Below are 20,275 nucleotides of genomic sequence, written 5' to 3' on the forward strand. Positions count from 1 at the left end.
TCAAAACCTTCCAATATTCGCTGGAGTCGATTTAGCCGTGTTAGTCAGAATGCCGTAATAACAATAGAGCTCCCAGTTTTTGTTAGAGCTTGGAAATGTTTTATATATGTATTGCTACAACACCAAGTTTGTTTGGTATTAGAAATACGATATTTCGGTCCATGTTTTGGTATATCCTTATTTTTTCGACATATTTTATGTTTTAGTAGCATTTTTAAACCAAAGTTGTTGTAATTTGGTAATCCCTCTTCAGGGTAGGTAAAATACATCTTCGAAAAAATTGCCTATAAAATGTATATTGGAGTTTTCAAATCCCCAGACCCGTTTTATGAGAGATAATATATTTATGCACTATAGGGATTTCAGTAGGAAACTTTTTCAATTCGTACTAAAATCGATGAAGAGTAACACTTCGTCGATGTTACCGATGGGTTAGCAGCCAAACTATTCAAGACCGGTGATCAGATGCCGGCCAGGAACATGCACCAGCTGATTACTACAATTTGGATAGAGGAATACATGCCCAATGATTGGAACCTCAGCACACTGTGTCCCGTGCACAAAAAAGGAGACAAGACGATATGTGTCAACTATAGAGGAATTAGTCTTCTTTCCATTGTATATAAAGTGCTATCCAGCGTACTGTGTGAACGACTGAAGACAATGGGCCATACCAATGCGGCTTCAGATCTGGCAAATCCACCATAGACCAGATTTTCACTCTTCGCCAAATCCTGGAAAAGAAACACTAAAGACACATTGCCACATTCCACCTATTCGCCGACTATAAAGCCGCATTTGAAAGTCCTATCCGTTCAGTTATACGGCTATGAAGGATAATTTTAAGTGGCACAAGGTCAGCAGTTGAAGCCTTTCAATGCCGAACGAGGGTTCAGACAAGGTTAAAGCTTGTCATGAGATCTTTTTAACATTCTGCTATAAAAGGTCATACGAGAGGCAAAGATAAACAAAAATGACAGTCTGTAAACCAGTAGATATATGTTACTCGCCGACGACATCGACATAATGGGTCGAACATTGCGATCGGTGGAATTAGAAAAATTCTCCGAAAGATCTACGGGCCGATCTACGTCGACGGTGAATATCGGTGTCGAATGAACCACGAGCTTTATCTTATATACACAGACGTCGAAATAGTCCGTCGTAATGATCTGCAGCGACTACGCTGCCTCGCCATATTGAGGATGTCCCAGCTCAAAAGGCATATAAAAGCGAGCTTACTTATGGTTCACTCAGAAGGAGAAGGCCATGAATTCAATGAAAAGATCAAATGGAGGATGACATATCAAAGCATGCACACAAGATCGACGCGCCTGGAAATCGTTTTTAAGTTCGGCTTATGGAAGAAATTTTCTGTCTCGAGCCAGTCAGTAAATAAGTTGGTGCTGCTGACAGATATATACAAGAAAAAATGAACCGATGTATCCCGTCTTCGAATTTGATATAGGTTTGGTAAAAGTATTACGATGTGCAAAGTTTAGATTCAATCGGACTATCAATTCGATTGATATCGGATTTACATATTTACATATTGCCACTTATTGGGGAGGTACCAGACCTAACCTTCAAATTTGATCTGGGTCTGATAAAACATATTACAATATTTTAATTTTGAATGCAATTTAATAATCTGTTGGCTTTATAGGAGATTTACTAAAATTTCACCTTTTGTGGAGAGATACTAAAAGGAGCAGACCGATAAGCTCCATCTTCAATCACTATAAAGGCTTGGTTATAATATTAGGTTGTGCAAGCTTTGGTTCCAATCGAATACTGCGCTCGCTTTATATTTTAAAATTCATTTTCAGCAAAATTATGACCAGATGGAGTGGACCGCTATTTCCCGAACTTAATCTATGCTTCGAAGCAATATTGCAATGTGCAAAGTATGAATTGGACACGTTTTTTTAGTAGCAAATTGTATGTTCCATCATTATAGGTCAAAAGGGTAAGGGCATAATAAGCCTTTCCGAATCATCTGTAATTTGACAGTTGGATCTTCGTTAGGGTATGTTTTTAGTTAAAGGGGTTTTTCTAAAATTGCAATGTAGTATTTGGGGTTCCGAATTTCAATTTCCCATATTTTGTTAATTTTATATTAGAGACTAGTCACTAAAAAAATTACAGATTATTTACATGCCCTGATCTTGCCAAATTTCTTCAATCATAGGTACTTATAAAATTTTATTCGGGTAAAGTATTATTAAATTTTGTTAATACATCCATCTATTTTATTTTCCATAAATGTTATTTTTGAAATTATTGTATATTTAAGAATTATATTATTATTTAAAATTTAAATTTTAATTATAATTGTAATAAATTATTATTTTTTATATTTAACAAATCTCTCATGAAGGTATTAATAATTGTGTATGTTTTTTATTTTTAACAATTTTCATTTTATTATTTTTTTGTATCTATTTCTTTTCAATAATATATTCATTATAGCAACCATAATATTTATTTTATTATTCACTGGCTAGCATCTGAACACACAACATTACAACACATCCGTTTATCATCGATTCTAAAATAAATCCGGTAATATCTTCATATTGGAATTTTTCATTCGTTTCGATTTTTTTTCGCTCTGTTGTGATTAACCGTTTTGTTACGTGCCGTTTCTAATAACTGACTGTCTGACTGTTCGGATCACAGCATGATTCTAAGATATTTTTGCCAACATTTTCATCTGGACACTTTAAGGGTGATGTACATAAATTTTCTTTCAATGAATTTATTAATTTAAATATTGCCACGATCTTTGTTGAATGGCTGTCGTCATTCTTGCTAGACCGAAGAATACAGGAGGATCGCGCGAACAAACGTGTCACAGTTATTCTCTCAGTTGCCATAAAATACAACAATTAATAAATTCAATTCATATTTATCTCGTTTCCCCCTTTTGAGTGTTTGCCACTAGTGCCGCTTGTGGCATCTGTCAAAGGTTAATTTAATAAAGATTGTATAAATTTCTAAGATTCTCGTATATAGTATTTTTCTTTGTGAGTATAAAGATGACGGTGGGGTATTGATTTTTATGTGAAATTCAATGAATGTAATTTGCAAGGCAGACATTCACCAGTGGTGACGATTTCAGTAGAGAATCGCGCGGAAAGGGTTATAGTTGTTGGTATGACAGTAAAGGGTACACAATATATGGTTTATTAAAAATAAAAATTTGTTTGCTGATTTGTTAATAAAGCAACAAACTTTGTCTGAGAGTTTACGCAAGTTCAATAAGAGGGTATCCTATGTGGAAAATAAATATCAGAGAATAAACTGCTTTTAGATTTCAATAAGTTCCTGAATAGTTTTTATTATGTGTATATCCAAAAATAACTTTCAGTAAGTCTCACATAAATCCTTTCAAACTTCAACAAAAAAACATATTATGTTTCCTGTTAAATTTTGATTTATTGTTTTCTTTATAGATATAGATAAAAAATCGCCAATACATAAATGATAATGGTTTAAATATTAATAAAAAATCGTATACCTCCAACGATCGGCCATTAAGTAATCACAACATTGCAACCTTAAGTATTTTTTGTTTCTTTCTTTCGTTTTACTTTGAATTCAATTAAATATTCAGGAAATGTAATAATTTACAAAATAATACCAACAACAGCAACAACTACAAAAAATGTAAATTAATCAAGTTATGAAAAGAATTAACAATATACGTATATATGTTTGTATGCCGACTACATAGGCAGCAAAAATATGTTGTTGGTGTTTTTATTATTTTTTTAGTAATTCGGCAATAATTCAACACAATAGCGTGTTAAAGAAGTTATGGCCAAACAAAAAATTTACAATATTTCCAAAAGCAAAAAATTTAAATATTTATTTAGGCTAAAATGAATGGATTTTTTTTCATTTGGAAATTTTATGAAATGTATATGGAATTTCATATGAAATTGATTTCCTGGATGCCATTTTTGGAGGAATTTTTAATGGACAATGTAAAGGTCAACATAAGCGTCACAAGTTTGTACTAGAGTGAGTATTCGGATTTTTAGTTAAGGCTCATTGAAGTGTTAAAGATATAATTGAATATAAGAATTTAAATTAATATATGCGTATCTAATCTACAGAAAAAATATAATTGCAAATTTCAATATTTCATATTTTTTTTTTTATAAATTTATGACTAATAATAAAACCAAATTATGTGACATTTCAAAATTACTTTTTTTTTAATTATTATTAATTGATTTCATTATTGTTATCGGAGAATCAACAACAACAAAAACGACCACAACTATATAATTGATATCAAACATATAATTTATAAACAGATCACCCCAGCAGCCATTCAATCCATTGTCATCTGTTGACTAACCAATCAACCCACAAAAAAATAAAGAACAGGAAATCTGTCTGTTGAAGTACTGTCCCCTTAGAGTATCATTTCATTTCAAATATTATCAATTGATTTCAGTTTCAATGGAGTTTTTTCAACTCTTGTCATAGATTGTATGTATTCAATAAATGTCATAGTCGTAACAACAAGATCAATAAAACAATGAAAACAACAACAACAAAAATGAAACACAAAACGAACATAATAAAAGAAAAAAAAACACAACTCGTTTCGAGTTTTGTTACAGTTCAAAGACCCGCCTACGCCTGCGCACAAATAATATCAATTAACTGTTTAGTTGTTAAACAGATGACAAACAGCATTGGCTTTGGAATATAACGACTTTGTGAATATGCTACAAGAATGAATAATAGAAAATATAGGTCATGGCAAATTTGGGCAGATTCATACTTATTATCTAACATTGAACCTTTTGAGTCAATTATAAAAAATTACAACGAAAATGAAATAAGCCAATTATATGGATACACGAGTTTACAAGCAGGAATTTTACTCTTTGCGAATTAATAAGTTCAAAGGCGGATTGGGAGCGTTATTTTGTAACCAACCGGGCATTATAAATGCTAAATTGCAGCTATTTAGAAATTGTTTCTAAATCGCAAAAATATCATAATACCAACAATTGGGGGCTAATCATAGACCAACATGAGAAGCCAAAGTATACAATTACAGCCATTAGGTTGGAAAACATAACATACAGGCAGTTCGGTTGGAAATATGTTCTAAATTCTCAAAATTCCGGTACAACTGTACCAATATGTTCACCAATTTTTCACATAACAAAATTGGTCATAAAGTGGTCTTGGAGATTCCCAATTCTGGAAAGCTGCATCGAATTGACTGATTTGATTGGTTTCGACTTTTTCACACATAAACCAACATTTTGTGTCACTGGCACTATAACATCACACTGGTCTCTACAGCAGATCATTTGAATGACCAAGTGGATAAAATCGATTTGAAAAATGGATGAAATCCGGCTTGTGACGCAAAAGCACATTTTTGCCGATCATATACAAAATATAATAAAGTTTATATACCCTCATTAGCCAAAAGGCTGGGGGTATAAAAACTAAGACGAAATAACCTTACATAGGGACACAACGTCAACTAACCAAGTAAGATGGCGATGCAGGAAAAAACAGAAGTGAAAATTACGACAAAAATTGGTGTTAACGCACGTCGGTGACCGACTTCGAAATTTGGTCAAATTATTTAATTTTTTGCAGATGTTTTTCGATCGTGGTGAAGTACACAACACAACTGAAGTAAATTTGTATTTTCAAGTCCGTACTGGAAAGTCATATATATATATATATATATATATATATAAACCAGACACAATAAAATTTGATTATATCTGTGGACGATATTTATAATTTGTCAAAAACCTGAAAGCCAAAAAATAGACGAAATATTTAAAATCGGTACAACACCAAAACGTGGGCCCACATTGAAACAATTTGGGGTTGACATGACTTCAGAAGGTGTCACTTTCCATGTTCCTTGGGATACAAAATTCTGAAAAGTTAGTGGGGACAGTTAATCAACACTATATCCCCACATGACACTATATCGAACAACAATTTTCGAAAAGCATCTCAGTTGAAACAATGAATATGTATCTGGTTTCTATTTGTTTTCTCACATTTTCAAAAGTGTTATGAAACTCGAAATAAATATTCAATTATGAAAAATATTCAATTATACGACCAAACTCCTTGGTTTTGAAAAATATGTCATTTATTTTTGCTTTGAATCAGGAAACATTTATAAAATAAAGGTTTGGTCGTAAGTCACTCGAATTCGTTCGTTTGGAATCTTACAAAAACAGGATGGTAGTTTTTTGCTCAATTAAAAATATCGATATCAATCCTATGACTAACATAATAATATACTTCAAATATTATTACTGTGTATTTGAAGTACCTACTACAAATTCCTCAGATATATTTGCGAATTCTTTGGGTGAGTTGTAGAGGCTACATCATAACTCCATTCAAACTGACAAAGTAAATCCGCTTAATATGGTCAACAGTTAATTGACCTTGATTGTTTGCTTTTATTTTCTTTATTTTGTTGTTTTTATTTGCTGTTCTTGTTGTTGTTGTTGTTGTTTTTAGGTCTTTTAAAGTTGATTATATTCTTATGTTTTCGGTCAGTTAGTCCCAGAGCCAGATCTACTACCAACTAGCAAAGCAATTGTGTGTACAAGTCACACCTTTGTGAGTTCAAACATTTTACAAACACACACAGAGATATATATTTTTTCGTTTGTGATTGTGTTTGTTTACACCTGGGGGTTAGTTGTAATCTCTGTGTTTTTCTTTCATTGACCAGAGTCCGCTTATTTTTTCTGGCTCTGCACATGGTGTAAATTTTGCTCTTTTTGTTCAAAATAAAATGTTGTTACACAGTTAAGGTGCGTATTTGTTGTCCAGCCGTCCGTCCGTCCGTCCACGAGTTGTTAATGGTTGTTCTTGTTTATCTTATTTTTCTCATTTCTCAAAAAAATATTTGTAAACTAGCTCACATTTAACATCAGCTGTAAGAGAGTTCGACGCTAAGACACTTTATTGACCATTGAAAAAATTTTTGGCCTGAGCGGAATTTCCAAGTATTGCTTTCAACATTTGTGGTCAAGTTGCCGACGTCGTCGTCATTGTTATTGGCCAGAAGCAGCGGCAGAAACTAAACTCTACTCACGTATGACGAGAAGCGTTAATGTGTTTATTTTTGATGAGTTTGTGTCTCTGTGTGTGCGTGTGTGTGTTCTTTAAATGCTTTGAAATTAGAAATTTAATGGTTTCTTCTTCTCTACTAGCGTATAGTAACGAAATGAAAAATTTCAAAATGTGTTTCTTCAGAATTTAGCTGGAAGATATCTAAATACCATTTGTAACACTGATTTCTATTATGAATGATTAGCTACTATGGAAAATATGGGATTTTTTGGACTAATAATACGAGGGCAGATCAATAAGATCGGGAAGTTTTTGAAAAAAGACAGGTTTATTTGCATTTTATTTGCATTTTCCAGCCGAATGTGGTTATGGTTGTGCACCCCCAACATGCCTTCCAATCGCTATTGATCAGTGATTATTAAAAGACAACTACAAGTTTTTCATAACGTAGTGGCTTTATAATCTTCAATCTCAATATATTCGTGGCAGACCCTGTCAGATTCTACTAAATGAAATAGTATGGAAGGAATATTAATTTTGTCACTCCGTTTGTAACTCATCCGAACCTATAAAGTATATATATTTTTGATCGGGGTAAAATTCTATGACCATATGAAATTTTGAATAGAGTTGCCTACAGCCATGTCAAGTTCATAGACCGCATATAATACACTTTAAAAAATTGTCTACACGGGCTCCATATCACGGCTCAAAAATTTCTTTATTTTTAGGATTTTGGACACGTTTTTACGCAATAAAGTAAAATTTGGTATTTTGGATTATAATTGGATTGGATTATCACAAAGGTTTAATTTTTATATTCATCTCAGAGTTATATTGGAATATATCTCTTGTAACTACTGATGAACGAAATGTACATATCGTTCGACTTTGATATTATCCAATTTTTTATATTATGTGGAAGAATGTAAACCAAAACTTGAAAATACGAAAAACATTTCGCATTTTTTTCAAAATTATAACTTTTTTGCTTCAACTTTTAATTCATATAAAATTAATAATTTGAACAATAGACAATAAATAGATTTGACCCATATGATGCGATTCGAAATAAACCAGTTTATATGTTTATAAATAAAACGTGATCAATGCGATATTCATTGTATCGGTTTTGACCAGCAACATTGTTATACTCGCATCTGAACAACAATCTGATTTCAATACTTAGCAATCACATTTAAATGATGATCTATTTTTGGCATTCATGCAGAATTTCATAAAATATATGAAAACTAAATGAAAAAAACTATTTTTTGGTATCACTCAATTAAATAATTAATTTTGTTTAGCATTTCCATAAAAACGCAACTTCATAACTAGAAGCAAATGGGAAGTGTTGATTTCCCAAAAGTCGTCATACACACACACACACACTTAGCTGATATCCATAAAGTGCATTAGCTGAGTAAATATTAATTTCAATTGTGCGTTAGCAGCATTTTTGGTCATATACCTTTGGGTAATTTTGGCTGGACACACCTAAACATTGCTTTCCGTCCGAAACAAAAATCGCCCTTCTCAACATAAATGGCCACAAAAAATCATTAACAAAAAAAAAAAAAAACGGCCAAAAATAAATTAACAGCAAACCCACCCTCAACTTAAAAACTAATATTAAAAAAAGAAGAAAAAATAAAAACAAAAAACATTTGCTCACCCATGGACATATTTAAACGTTTCCGTGCATCACGCTTTGGATTAAAGAATTGCTGCAACTGTTGGGCATGTGCCTGCGTACATTTCTTAACATTAATTGAACTGAAATTTGTGTGCGATTTTAGGCCAGCCGGACGATAGCGTGCACTCTTGGCACTATTACTGTTGTTGCTGTTATTGCCGGCATTGGTGGGCGTGAAATTTAACGAGTTCTGCGATTTCGAAGAAATGGGGGTCGATGTTGCTGACACACCTGAGGGCAGTGCTGATGTTGAACTTGCTATTGAGGTCGGCGCACCCAGCTGACTTATGAACGATGTACTGCAGCTGCTGGTGACGGTGCCACCCGCACTTGCTGCTGCCGTATTGGTGGTTGGTAGGCGAGGCAATGAGTTCGTTGTCGACATTTGTGCCACGCCAATGAGACTGCGTGGCAACGTGGAGCGGGTACCCGCAAACGGTTCACAATCATCCGAAGATGAAGAATCGGTTTCGTAAATGGCATCCGGAACGCTGGAACGTCTGGCATCCTTCGAATCATTGGAATTCGACAGCCATGGTTTCGTTGGCGATGACTCGAGAACATGATGATGTTCGTCGCCACCTCCGATACTGCCACAGGAACGCACACGATCTAATTGCTCACGACTCAGACTTTTATGATTGAACAACAGGTCACCTGCAGAACGACGCTTTGCAACGGCCAAAGCGGACGCAGACGATGAGTTGTCACGGTCGAGTTGAGATAGTTTAGTTCTGGAATCGCCATTAGCCAGTAATGCCGACTCAAAACTGCCGCGCCATGAAAAGCGCTCGTAGTCACTGGCCACGCCACACTCCTCGCCGGCGGTATCGCTAACGCCGCTGCTGGACTGATGGTGATGTGGTCGGTTGTGGGCTGTAGTGTGCTGTGCTGCATTGCTGCCGCCACCGCTGCTGCCCGTGCTGTTGGTACTTGCTGCTGTCAGCGAGGAAGAGGCTGAGTCAAGCAACAGGTCGTGTGATTTGCTACGTGCCAAATTGTAGGCATCGTCCTGTGGATAGCCAACCGTTCGTGACGATGTGCTGGAGTAGAGTTGCTGTTGTTGTTGAGCATAAGCATGTGATGGATGCAAATACTGCGACGTTCTAGCGTTGCTAGTGGACCTATCTTCGGTTGGGGTGTCTTCTTCATCTTCGGTGGTGGTAGCGGATATTTTTGCCTGCAGACGCTTGTGTTGGTTGTGTCGCTGCATTGGCATGGGGGAGTTGGTACCGTGTGTATCATTGCCGCTGCTCACTTCGTGCATCAGAGCAACCAAGCGTGTGCCAATGTGTTGCATAACTCGGGCAAATAGCTGAGGAGATCTTTCGGCGCTTCGTGTACTGCCAGTTGAGATGCGATCCTCTTCCATTGCTCCTAATCGTGTGCTACCACCACCCAAAACACTTTCCGTCGTCGGAACAGGTGCTTTGGGTTGATCCATAACAACATTGCCGGACGATGTGGATGGATTTTCAATGGCCATTTTTGAAATGGAAGCCACGAGTTTTTGATACACCAGGGCTGTATCGGGATTTACTGTTCTGACATCGTCCAACAGACCACCATCACCACGATCTCCTTCTTCGTCCACCTCAAACTTGTTGATGATTTGTTGACAACTGGCGGATATCTGTTGTTTCAGTTCACTTCTTCGCTGACTACTGCCCTCCAAATCGGAGCTGGTGTAGTCGGACGAGTCGTACGAATCGGACCAAGTATCTTCACTACTCAAGTATTCGACGATTTCGCGCACCTGTTCATCATTTATGCCCGGCACCGTTTTCATAAGACGCGTCAACTCGTTTTCAAAATAGGCCAGAGTGGCTGGTCGAGATTTCATACGACGCACCGATATGGGTGTAGTCTGATTGGGGGTTGTCGATTTGGAATTACTGGCCGAGTTCTGTTGTTGGGCATTCGCCGTGGCCACGACGAGGGTCTTGAAGAACTGACGCATTTTACTCATCATCAGATTGGTTTCCTCGTCAGAACTCCAATTGTTGAAACTATCTTTGCGTACTAAATTACAGGATGATGTAGAGGAGGCGGCGGATGTCGCAGATGGCATGTTAAGTTTTTTGCTACCACTGTCGGATGGTGCGGAAGCATTGTTATTGTCATTTGCCACACTGAGGCGAACTGTGGGTATGGGTGCGACAATCTTTTCATTTACTTCTGTTATTTGTTCCAGTGTACTGGGCGACTTGTTACGAACCCCGTATGCGGGAGAATTTTCACTTTCTGGAGATTTCAGCAAATCATCATTGCTGCCAACAAAACCACTGTCCCTACTGTGATGTTGCTGTTTCTTTGATTGAGCATTTTGCATGGAACCAGGGGTGGGTGTACGACATTCGATGTTGGAGGCAGTTGCTTTGCTGCTGTCCTCTGTACCGAGATTGGGATCCTGTAATTTCTTCTCATCCAAGGAGTCGTGGCGTTTTCTCAGTTGTTTCTTGCGTTTCATGGTGTCAGTACCCTCTGAAGTTCTTTCACTGGCACTACTATTGTGTAGAACAGTTTCATCACAGGCTTCGGATTCCGAAGAGTCGATCATGTCCTGACTGTTGTTGGAGGGCATTAGAGTATTTTCAAGCATCTCATTAGATTGCGAGTCCATAAGTAGATTATCCAGGGAAGAGTTGTGAGATCTTGGTGTAGTGCGAGCACGCCACAGACGTTTTCTTCTTTGACTTGGACTTGGATGACCTTCACTGTCACTACCAACACTGCCACTTTCATCGGAGTCATTCTTTTCGTTGGCATTGAAACCCATAAAACCGGAGAGGAAGTATTTCTCCAGACGGGAGGAGGCCAGATCAGCAGCCTGTCCAACATCATTGACAGGTTCATCGGGTACACCCAAGGAGTCTAGGCCCTCTGAGTAAACACTGCTGACATCGGAGGCCGTGTCTTCACCACGTGTATCAATGGAATTCATCACGGTGCCATCACCCAGACCAAAGAAGAAATATTTCTCCAGCTCTGAGGCAGAGAGACGATGATGATGTTGGAGAGTTTTCTGCCGTTTACGTTCCAGATCGTCTAAATCATCTTCATCCGTGTGACTTCTAAGCGATGCCACTTCACTTTCCTCACAACTCTCCTCGACAATGGTGTGTAGGGTGAAATCGATTGCGGTACGATGGTAGCCTCGCAACTCCTCCTCCCGATCCATAAACATACCCATCGAATGGGGATCATCGCCATCTTCCGAATCTGTGGCCGTGGGTGTAGTATCATCTTCATCATCGTCCTCCTCTTCTGCTTCTTGTTCCTCGGGCACTTTCAATTCTGTTCCAACTTCCTCACCATGTTCGCTCAATTCCTCGACCCATGAGTCGTCATCAGCCAAGCCGTCTTCAAGACAAACGGTTTTCTTAATTGGTGATAATCCTGCCAAAATATTCTCATCACGATCCGCGCTATTTGTCATCGAAAAAACATTGGCATTCGAGTCGTACGAATCGAAATCGCGCTCAGCGTCATCATTGGCGATGATGTGCTGATCTTTAAGTAAATCGACCGATGACGAAGGCGACGTGGACGTCAACGCGAACGCGGACGCAGGCACTAACACTTCACTTTTAACATTTTTATTCTGATTGTGGTCAGATTGCAGTGGTTGTTGTTGTTGCTTTTGATTTTCTTGCATAGATTGTTGGTAATTACCCAATACCGATGACTCATTCAGATTATCACTTTTGTTATTATTTATTTGTGTGTTGTTGTTATCTTGGTCGATATCGATATCACTTGGCGTGATTCTATTTGACATTTGCTTTAGCACTTCACTTTTTTCACTAATGTTGCCGTTATCTTCACCGACACGTGTCGCCGCGACATTTGGTGCGACTTTTATTGAACGGCTGGCAAAATTTGCACTTTTGTTTTGCTCTTCGTCTTGTTGATCTTTCGTAATCATTATCAGACTGCGATACTTGGCCGAGAGGGTATTTGGCGAATTGTTTACATGGGTGCTGCGATATTTGGTCGCTTTCGCGGGTGGTGTTAATGCGGTCGAGGCTAATACTGTCGTTGTGGGTCTACCCGTTCGCGTATCGCGATACAAATCACTTGCACTGGTTGCGCCACCAGCCGCATCTAGATCATTGGCCGTGTTCTTGATTGTCGATCTGAGAGTTTTGGTGGTATTTTTAATGCTATTGAAGCCGAATACGTCCTCTTCGTCGTCGTCGTCGACGACGTCAGCGTACTCTTCGGCGTCTATGTTGTGGTCAAAGCTATTGAGGTTGTTATTTTCGCATACTTCCTTGGTATCTGGTTGCTGGTATTGCCGCTGTTGTTGTTGGAGGTGGTGGTAATAATATTCGTTGTTATCTTTATTTTTATTGTGGCCCAATTCGTTGTTGTCGTCTTCGTCGTTCATTTGTTGTTTACGAAAATAGCCAAATGTTGTACTGGGGGGTGCTTCCTCCTCACTACCGCGGCTATCGATAAACGTGGATTTTTTCTCTTTTGTTTTGCGTATCGCACCAAAGATTTTGCTATTGTTGTTGTTTTTGTGGTGGAATTGTTCGTATTCGATGTCAACAAACCGATCGTAACTTCTACCGTCTTTCTCGCTTAAAATTTCATTTTCAACTGTTGCTTGCAGAGCCAGAGTCTCTGCGCGCATTATCGTCGTCGTGACATTATCCAACGAAGGCATAGTGATCTCTGAGCACATTTTCGGTGTGCTCACCTCAGAGGTAAACAACAGTGGTTCTCTGGGAGCGAGTACCTGTTTGTGCTCTATTGGCTCTCCGATCATACTACCTGTTCGAGGTGATGATGGTAGATTAGCGGCAGCAGTAGTTGTTGTACTAGTGTTAATCGTGGTATTGGTAGGCGTCTCTAATGAGTCCATAAAATATTCTGTGAAATTGCTGGAAACGGGCGGCGTACTATGCTGTTGCTGCTGCTGGTGGTTATGGTGTAGGGTAACATAATAACAGTCGCGTAGCATTTCATTTGTTTTGCACGCTTGGTTGGATTCTTGTTCTTCTCCGCTTACGGGTTCTGGTTCTTCTTCGTCGTTGTGTTCTTCCCATTCCCCATCGCTTTGTTGTTTATGGCTTAATTCATGAGCTACCGTTGTGCTGGTGCTGGCGATACCACCAGCTGGCTGTTGTCTAACCTGTACCTGTTCTGCATTGAGTTTACAGGTATCACGTTGTGGTGTTGGTTTGTTTTGGTTTTTCTTCGCTTCACATACATTTTCGTCGGCATGTGCGTCACAATCCTCTTCCATTGCATGATTATCATTCTCCTCATCATCAACATCATCATCGTGATTGTTGGCATTGTCATTATCGTAATGCACGTAGTTAACTTTGAAATCTTCGTTGTCACGTTGACTAACCAAAGAGGGAACGGCAGAAGAAGAAGCAGAACACGTATCGTGTACATCCAGCATAGTAGTGGCAGTAGTAGAACTATCCAAATGGTCATTTCTTGTTGTTGCTGCTGGGGTTGTAACTGTTTGTTGTAGTAGTAATTTATCTTCGGAGCTGATGTTGTTGTTGCTATTCCATTTGACAGGTATTTCCACTTTTTCCTTCTCACATTTCTTGTCTAGGTTTTCAGTGTTGTCGTCATCTAGCTGCTGGATTTTGCTGTTGTCGTTTTGTTCTGGATTTTGTCTTGGTTTTTCTTTGGTCATAAGTGTTGCATTACCGGTTTTGGGTTTATTTTTAGTTGTTGTTTCGCCAGCCGACGCCGCCGCAGCCACCACCACCATGGAACGCATATTCAGCAATTTTTCCTCTAAGGCCTCTACGGCTTGGCAAAAGACCTCCTCCCCATCCCCCATCTCTTCCTGTTGTTTCTGTTCACCATTTCGGACAGAGGAAACCTTTGCAATGCCTTCACTTTCAGGCTGTAATTTGTCATTGGATTTATATTCTGTTGTTGTTGCAGTTGGTGTTGTTGTGGTTTCTGTTGTTAAATGATCCTGATTGATTTCTTTAACAACGCTCTTCAGCTTCTGCAATTTGATTTCCAACTCTGAATTCTGTTTGGTTAAGGCCAATAAACGATTTACATCATTGGAAATGCTATGCAGTTCCTCGCACACATCCTCAGCATTGGAAATGACGTTGGAATTATCCATGGCCGTAATCACTGATGCATTCGTCCATATATGCGCATCATGCGAGATTTTAATTGCTCCACTTGCATCGACAGCAGTTGTAGTTGTTGTTGCTGCTGCTCTTGGGGGCTGCCAATGATGATTTTCACTATTGTTTGTTGCCACTTTCTTGCTAACTATGCCAACACCTCCTCCTTCTCCAGCACCGCCGCCGCCACCATGATCATTATCATCAGGGTGGTGATAATGTTCGGCAGGTGGTGCAGGTGCTGGTAATGGTTCCAGTGTACGTATTGCCTGCAGTACGACACCGCCATTATCATCGTCTGTTTGGCCGCCAACAACAAAAATGCAATTGGCCAAATCTGAGCTAGAACTCTGTTCATTGACACATTCACTTTCGTCATCATTGTCGTTGTCGTCATCAGCCATTCCAGATCTTGCTGTGGCGGCACCATCGCCTTCTCCATACATCAGCAGATCGTCGTCGGCATCACGTTTACAATCGTGTACACTGGAATCGCTACAACTATCACTTTCATGCAACGAATCGCGTATTTCTTTGATTTCGCATTCCGAGCCCTGGTCGTCGTCGTTGAGCAGTTTGATACAGCGCAACACCACACCGCAGTGGGTTCTTTCGGTGTCGGTGTCGTTATCCGAGGAATCCTCCAGATTGGCATCCGACGAGGATTCTGTACACGAGGCACTACTACAACTACCCGTAACGAGGTTGCGATTATTACGCGATCGTCTATTTACGACAAAGACCTTGGAGAAATGTTTTTTGCGCGGCCTCCGATCGGCAACATTACCGGTATCATCGGTATCTACCGATTCGGAACTGGACTGGGAACTGATTTCATTGTCACTATCACTTTTTGATTTATCCTCTGAAGAGGATGACTTGTCACTTGTCTCGGAAGCCTCTTCCTCGACCTCCTGCCCCTCCTCATAATCGGCTATAATGTTATAACTTCTTTGAATGCGTTTTGCAGTGCGTTTCTTTTTCGTGGACTTCTTTGAATGATTCTCTTCGGCATCTTCATTGTGGGATGTCGATGAGGCCTCCGAATTATCGCTGGAATCGGAAGCAGATGAATTTGAAAGTTCGTGGCGTTCACTTTGCAAATAGCCACCATCGGAGGAATTTGCTTTGTTTTCGGCTGGCTTATCTCTCAATTTTATCATGTTTTTATATTTATTTGCTGTTGTTGCTGTCTTTGTTGTAGATAAATTCCTGTCCTCAGATATTGATTTTGTTGTGACCACCTCCGCTGCTAGGTCTTCTCGTGTTGGCAGCACTACCGTTGTGTTCGTTGATTTTCCAACAACTATGGCCGGTTGTACAAAATTCGTTGTGTTTACCACAGTTGGGGTTGATGTTGTTGTTGTTGCTGTTGATTTTGTTTTTGTTACTGGCTTTGTTATGGGATTTTTCACATTTTCTTTAAAAGCTTGACTTGATGATGATGATGAGGACGGCGGCGGCGGCGGTGGTTTTGCATTTGTTGTTGCAACTGCAGTGCTGTAACTCTGGCTCAGTGTTGCCACCAAACCATCTGTGCAAATAGATTTGATGTTGTGGTCGACAGTGGCTGTGGAACAAGTTTTTACCGGCTTTACAGCTTTTTCATAATTCTCTCGGTTACACAAAACGTCATTACGACGACAGACAGATGACGACGATGGTTTGTTTTGCTCGGTGTTAGCGGAAACGTCATTATTGGGTTTTTCATTGCCACCTCGTTTCCGTTTCGGATCATGAGAGAGCAATGTTTGTGTTTCATTGTCGAAAGTTCCTCCTGCCTCAGAGGGTAGTGCGGTTGTTGTTGTTGTGGATTCGCTCTTTTCATCGTTTGTTTTGTTCGACGACGACAACAACAACAGCTGTTTGTGACTCTCAATGCTCTCTGTATTGGCCAAAGCTATTATTGCCTTGTTAGCTGTGGTGAGTATTTTTTGGTCTTTGCCGCAGTTGTTGTTGTTGGTCGTGGTGGTGGTACTACAACTACTATTATTGTTGTTATTATTGTTAGCAGTGGTAGTAGTAGTAGTTTTTGTTGGGCCGTAAACTTGTTTCTTCTCTACTTCTAAATCAACAACGATTTGTTCGGGTTTGTTTGCAAAAATTTGCCTATTCGCCGTTGTCTGCCCAATTTCATTCACAAAAGTTGCACTAATTTTTGCAACTTCAGTTTCACAATTTATATTTCTATTGGCGCCCGACTCCGGGTGGACCTCGCTCACTTCACTAATTACCGATATTTTGTCACCGAATTGACCGAATTCGCGTTGAACGGCGTTTTGGGTGGTGTCCGAAAGGGTTTGATCGTCGTCGCTACCGTTTGTTTGTTCCGTCACGTCTGGAGCTGAAACACGACTTGAAATCAACGAAGGTATATCGTCAACTGACAATGCTGAGCAATTCAGAGCTGGCATACACTTGAGGCCAGAGTCATCGATACCATCACCGCATTCATGTTGGACTGTCAGACTTTGGTATCCATCGTAGTATTCGTGGTGCTGCTGGTGGTGGTTATTTTGGTCTTCGTCCATGTGTTGTTGTGCTAGTGGTGGTGGTGCCATAGATAGTAGTGAATGGCGTTTACCAACAACATATGTTTTATCAGTCGATTGAGAACGATGGTGGTTGTTCAGCTGGTGGTGGTGGTTGTGGTGTTGGCCATTTGCACCAGCAGCTGTAAGCTTTTCAACATTCAATAAGGTTTCCAAGCTGCCACCGGTTGTGGTGTTCGTTCCATAGCCGGAAGAGGTGGAACAGTGCGATTGTGTCATACCCACCAGTGAGTAGGTGGATGAACTTAAATCGGGTGCGGATGACTTAAAGCCTGCAACACCTTTGCCACCACTGCCGTGACCTGCCAGTTTTTGATAGGTAGCTGCCACGGCGGCGGCTGCTGCCGCCTGCAAATTGTTCGTACTCACCACATTAGGATTGGGTAGGTTATTTTGTGCCGAACACCATAGTTTTTGTAGTGAGGCACACAGATCCTTTTGGTCGGTGTCTTCGGCTAGTAGGCCAGGTGGAATTTGCGGTGCCAATTCATTGGCATTCCAATACGGATAGGCTGACATGGGAACCGGTATGGGTACCGGCACCGGTATTGGCACATATTGAGGTTGCATTGTCGTAGGACTTTGCTGAACCGTTTCATTTCTGGACTGATTGCTTTTTGCAGCGCCACAGCTGCAGGCATCGGTCATTTGGCTATTTCGTGGTGAACTAAGGCGATGGTGTTTCTGATGATGTTGTTCCTTGCTTAAGAATCGTGTCTTAATACGTGTTTTCATGCTCATTTGATGTTGGGTACGGGCTGCAGATGTTGATGATCGCGTCAGATAGCCATCAGAGCTGGAGCTTTCACCTTGCATAAGGAGTTCTTCGTCGGTTCCTGTATCGCTTTCCCTGACACGTGGGCAAAACAACAACTGTTTGCGATACATTAGCGGTGATTCCATGGGAGAGGCAGTACTATCACTGGATTTTAAATCACGTGAATGTCTGCGACGTGTCACCAGTGGCGAACCACACGGCGAATACAGGACATGTTTTGTAATACTGGTACTGATCATCGACGGTTCAAAATAATCCCAATCGCAATCATCTATGGCTATGCTACTACAGTTGTGGGTCGACGAAGTCGATGTCGTCGAACTGCTATCCTCAAATTCATCTTCATCGCGACACGATGATGAATCGGCCGAATTGATGAAAACCAATTTAAACTCATCGGCTTCCATATTATATTGGGCATGATTGATGGTAATCGATTTGAATTCCATTTCCGATGATGTTTCCATGGTGTCGTAAGCATCTGGAAGCAATAGATAGGTGGACACATTCGTTGTGACACGATTAGAGTTATGAAATCCTCTTTGATTCTTTCGATTTTTTCTGGAACCTTTACCAACCAACACCATACATATTATCGGCGATGACACAAATAGTAAGTAGCAATGCCTTGATTCTCTCTTGAGAAACGGGTTAGTATGAATTTTGTTATTGTTAAGATATCGTGCTGCGCACGGGTGATAAGAAACGCACAGACACACACACTCCACCACGTTCCACGTATTTTGTTAAGAATTTGTAATAAAAAATACATAAATAAATACACCGAAACCATAGACCACGAACCATTATCGCACAACAATTACGCCCACTAAATCCGTAATGAAAGGTTTTCGATATTGTTATTGTTGTTGCTTTCTACGATTTGTTATTTTTTTATTATTAATGAATTTATGCAGTTCTATGAGATATGAATAGGGAGAGAGATAGATAGTAGAGTTGCCAAACACCATACTTGTATGAGAATGAAAACGAAAGTTTTGAGAATTTTTTTTCAAACAGGTGATCAGTGATCGTATGAGAATTCAAATATATTTTTGTATTTTTGCATATAACGATTAGAATACACAATTTCTAATATGCTAATTTATAATTATCCTTAAATAATCTTAAAATAATATCACTATAAGAAAAATACCTATAAATGATTCCAATTAATTAGAAAAAGTTGAATTTTATTGTTTTATGTGTCACAACTTTAATTATATACACCTCAAATAAATTTATGTAATTACTACAGCTAATAGAATTCGCTATAGAATTAATAAGATTTTATAGGAAGAAGTTACACACTAGAATGTTGCAAGTTCGACCAGTTGCTTAATTGGTTATATGTTTTTAGAAATTAATTACACATTTTAAATTTTTAAAAAATACATATGTATATTTTTTTCTTAAGTTGATAGGGCGCTCTGGGCGCACTATTTTTAAATTTTTTGGATCTTTGTTAAAAAAAAAATCCAGGAACTATTTTATGAGGCTCTGTCCAAACTCAAGCATAATTTTTTTCCGTGTATATTAAAATAAACCTGTTGAGAAACAATCATTATCTTTACACATTTCGTTGATATGAAAATGAAAACCCATTTCGGATTTCCATTGAAGACACACACACACTAACGCACGTTTAAAGTCATAAAATTTCAAAAAATTGAGAAAAAAAAAACGTGCAAACATTTTAATGACTCTCCCCGGTCGTAAAGGACTTAACACGGTCAGGTTATACTGATACCCAACCAAAGGGAATCTCTGAATTTTCAACAAATATTTGTTGTTCATGATGTGGTCGTTGTTGTTGTCGTCGCTGTTTACACATTTGTATATCCTGCATATAGGAAACCTGCGGTAAATGGCTTAAATGTTGGGAAATTTTACCATTCCCACAAAGGCTTCATATTTCAGGTGTGTGTGTGTGTGTTTGTGTTAAATTGCTTTTGTGCAATGATGATGATGGTCCCTAATATTTTCATCATGTTTGAAATAAAATTAAAATAATGTTTAATTT

At 39.0% G+C, this 20,275-nt stretch overlaps 1 protein-coding gene across 1 annotated transcript in view; it reads right to left on the minus strand.

Moving 5' to 3' along the window:
* LOC133335419 (uncharacterized) overlaps positions 1-20,275 on the minus strand; it is a 51,741-nt gene that overhangs the window by 12,287 nt on the left and 19,179 nt on the right. The window contains exons 8-11 of the mRNA XM_061543690.1: positions 17,032-18,733; positions 16,358-16,905; positions 13,160-16,291; positions 8,777-13,027 (exon numbers count right to left, since the gene is read on the minus strand). Of these exons, the coding sequence (XP_061399674.1) occupies positions 8,777-13,027; positions 13,160-16,291; positions 16,358-16,905; positions 17,032-18,733 (9,633 nt within the window). The remainder of the gene's footprint in view (positions 1-8,776; positions 13,028-13,159; positions 16,292-16,357; positions 16,906-17,031; positions 18,734-20,275) is intronic.

The sequence above is a fragment of the Musca vetustissima genome, unplaced genomic scaffold (genome assembly GCF_032173495.1).
Source record: "Musca vetustissima isolate MV318-11 ecotype Yass unplaced genomic scaffold, APGP_CSIRO_Mvet_v1 utg7762, whole genome shotgun sequence".
Taxonomy (NCBI): domain Eukaryota; kingdom Metazoa; phylum Arthropoda; class Insecta; order Diptera; family Muscidae; genus Musca; species Musca vetustissima.